The sequence below is a fragment of the Cyprinodon variegatus genome, unplaced genomic scaffold, assembly GCF_000732505.1.
Source record: "Cyprinodon variegatus isolate N-32 unplaced genomic scaffold, C_variegatus-1.0 Scaffold2338, whole genome shotgun sequence".
Taxonomy (NCBI): Eukaryota; Metazoa; Chordata; class Actinopteri; order Cyprinodontiformes; family Cyprinodontidae; genus Cyprinodon; species Cyprinodon variegatus.
Genome location: NW_015152791.1, coordinates 12,706 through 15,194, shown reverse-complemented (window position 1 = coordinate 15,194; position 2,489 = coordinate 12,706). Strand labels below are relative to the sequence as shown.

The 2,489-nt window shown below is 38.7% G+C and overlaps 1 protein-coding gene across 1 annotated transcript in view; it reads left to right on the top strand.

Moving 5' to 3' along the window:
• Positions 1 to 245: 245 nt before the first annotated feature.
• LOC107080798 overlaps positions 246 to 2,489 on the top strand; it is a gene marked incomplete at its 3' end in the record, with an annotated part of 14,946 nt that continues 12,702 nt past the window's right edge. Inside the window, exons 1-2 of the mRNA XM_015369003.1 lie at positions 246 to 269; positions 363 to 519. Coding sequence (XP_015224489.1) covers positions 246 to 269; positions 363 to 519 — 181 coding nt within the window. The remainder of the gene's footprint in view (positions 270 to 362; positions 520 to 2,489) is intronic.

Sequence of the window (2,489 nt, the reverse complement as noted above, 5' to 3'; positions counted from 1 at the left end):
TTAATCAGATATTATTTAAACTGTTATATACTGTTTATGACACACAGTCCTAACTGTGTGTTAGAACAATAGATGAAAGAGTGATTCGAGCACTAATCATGGTCAAACAGTTATTTCTGCACATACATGGAATAAATTCACCACAACTTTGGAAAGCCTGAGTTTCATCCAGTTTTGCAGCTCTGCAGTCAGGGGTTCTTTGTCTCAGTCTCACAGCAGGGGTCCCCTCAGTCTCACACCAGGGCATGGTCTTCATCCAGTTTGGCTCTGTAAGTTCTGAAACTCAAGAGAGATGTGTTGCAAAAGGTCTGTTTGCAGCAGTTTGGTTCTGAAAGGTTCTGACTTATCCTTAATGGTTCTAGGGATCTAGTTCCCCTAGGGCCCGCATCTCCCCTGTGGACCCCAGCTTCATGGGCAAGGGAGAGGAGGCAAGGAGAGCAGGAGCCCAAAGAGTGAGGGGGCCAAAAGAGAGACTGGAGCAGAAGAGAGCAAAACAGGAAGAATCCTGTGTGCTCTCTGGTTATTATTATTATATTCACAATTTTGTTTTTAGATTTTTTTTACATGTATTCACAACTTTAGCTTTTTAGATTGTTTACATTTATTCACAATTAGTTTTTAGTTTTGTTTTTTTACCTACATATTTGTACAAAATTTTCCTTTTTGAAATTATCGATTACACAAGTATGAGACCCAAAGCGAAAGGGCGAAACTGGTGTTGGAAAAATTTTCTTTCTTTCTCAATATATTGATGTATGCTATGCACTCTCTAAAAGTGTTTTTTTTTTCTTAGCTAGTTTGTCTCACTTGAGAGGCCACCAAATGTCTGAGTGGGAGATGGTTATAGACAGGACATACCTTTTTCCCATACCAAAACCACATACTGTACTTTTTCAAGGTACCTGTTTAACCAAAGTGTCTGTTATTGTTTTGACTCTGCCTTAAAGCAATGGAACAACTTTGTCTAAGATAGAACTGGGCAGACCATCATGCTGTAAATGTGAATATCTTTTTCTCCTTTACTTTGCAAAGTAAATAAAGTGCCGACTGAGTAAATCCATCGATCTCCTTTATTTAACTGTACTAAACAGTTGAAAACTTTTTTTCACATGACAGAGAGGCTAGCGTCGTTAGCTCTTAAATACCTCATTGCCAGCCATATGGTAGCATCTGTTTTTTGAGTTCTCTAACCCTTTTGTTCTAGCTGGTCCCACCCCAGAACAGGACCTGCTGGGCCTTCTGACCTAACCCATTATGTCCTGGTTTTGTTACAATTTAATAGATTCCTGAGTCATTGTTCATTTTTCACTGTAAACTGAATATAACTTCACAGTTTTAATTGTATTAAAAATCTTTGCAAAAGGGTCATTCTGGTTATTATCTGCTGTTATTTTAAATGTCACCTTGAATGGATTAAGCTTTAAAACTTAAAAATTCCTCCGAGACTCTGGAACGGACTCTTAAAACCTCTTTCCCCTTTTTATTTGCTTTTTTACTTTTCCTTATTTTCAATAGTGTTTAGTGTTTGCATTGTCAGACCTAGTGGTGATGCCAGTCGTCACCAGCTGTTGTGACTTCAGTGGTCTCTAGGTTTGGCGACGCTGGCAGCCATCAGGTCTTGTGATGCCAGTCTCTAACTAGATATGGTGACAGCAGTCACCATCAAGTGTGAACAAGCAAGTTGCCACCTAGTATGGGCGTTGCAAAGTTTCTTGATCCTACCCGATGTCAGATGAACCCAACTAACCCCATGAAGCCTTTCGTGCCAGTCCAAATATTACGCACACATGAGTATGCACCAAGGTGGAGTTACCTCAAAACTTTACTTCGGGAAATTTCCTTCCTTCTACTTATTAGAAACAATCATACTGTGATGGGGGTTATTATGTTATAAAGGTACCATTGTTTTTTAACCAGTGGTCTTTTGTGTGTTTTTTTTATACAGTAAACATTCAGGCCAGATCCACCTTCCTTTGGTTAACATTTAAATGGACAGAGACAACTTCTTTGGTTGGTGATTAATAACTCTGTTGATAACCATAGTCTAAATTACTAAATTGGTGGATGCAACCGAAAACATGCAGCTGAAATTAGTTTTCTCTGTAGTGTGTCGGGGCTCTCCCTTAGAGATAGGGTGAGGAGCTCAGTCATAAGCGTCGTTAGACCTATTTAAGGGTGGCTTCAGTCACCCTTTCTTTGGCATTAGCCACCCTATAATTATTTTACGATTTAAAAAAAAATAAAAAATTTTCTGTATTTATTTTTTCCTCATATTTTCCCAAAACAAATGCAGTAAAGCACCAAATAAAAGCCATAAAGAAGACAAGTTAATCTGAACAATCATAGGCGTAACTTCCTTAAACAAGTAAAAAAATGCCAGGCGGACTTTTGAGTGACAGGCCTAAAAGGGTTAAGGACTGGTGTGGACATGTCCCCACCAATATTTTGTACACGTATTTTGCTTTCGGTGCTGTGTATATCTGATTAAA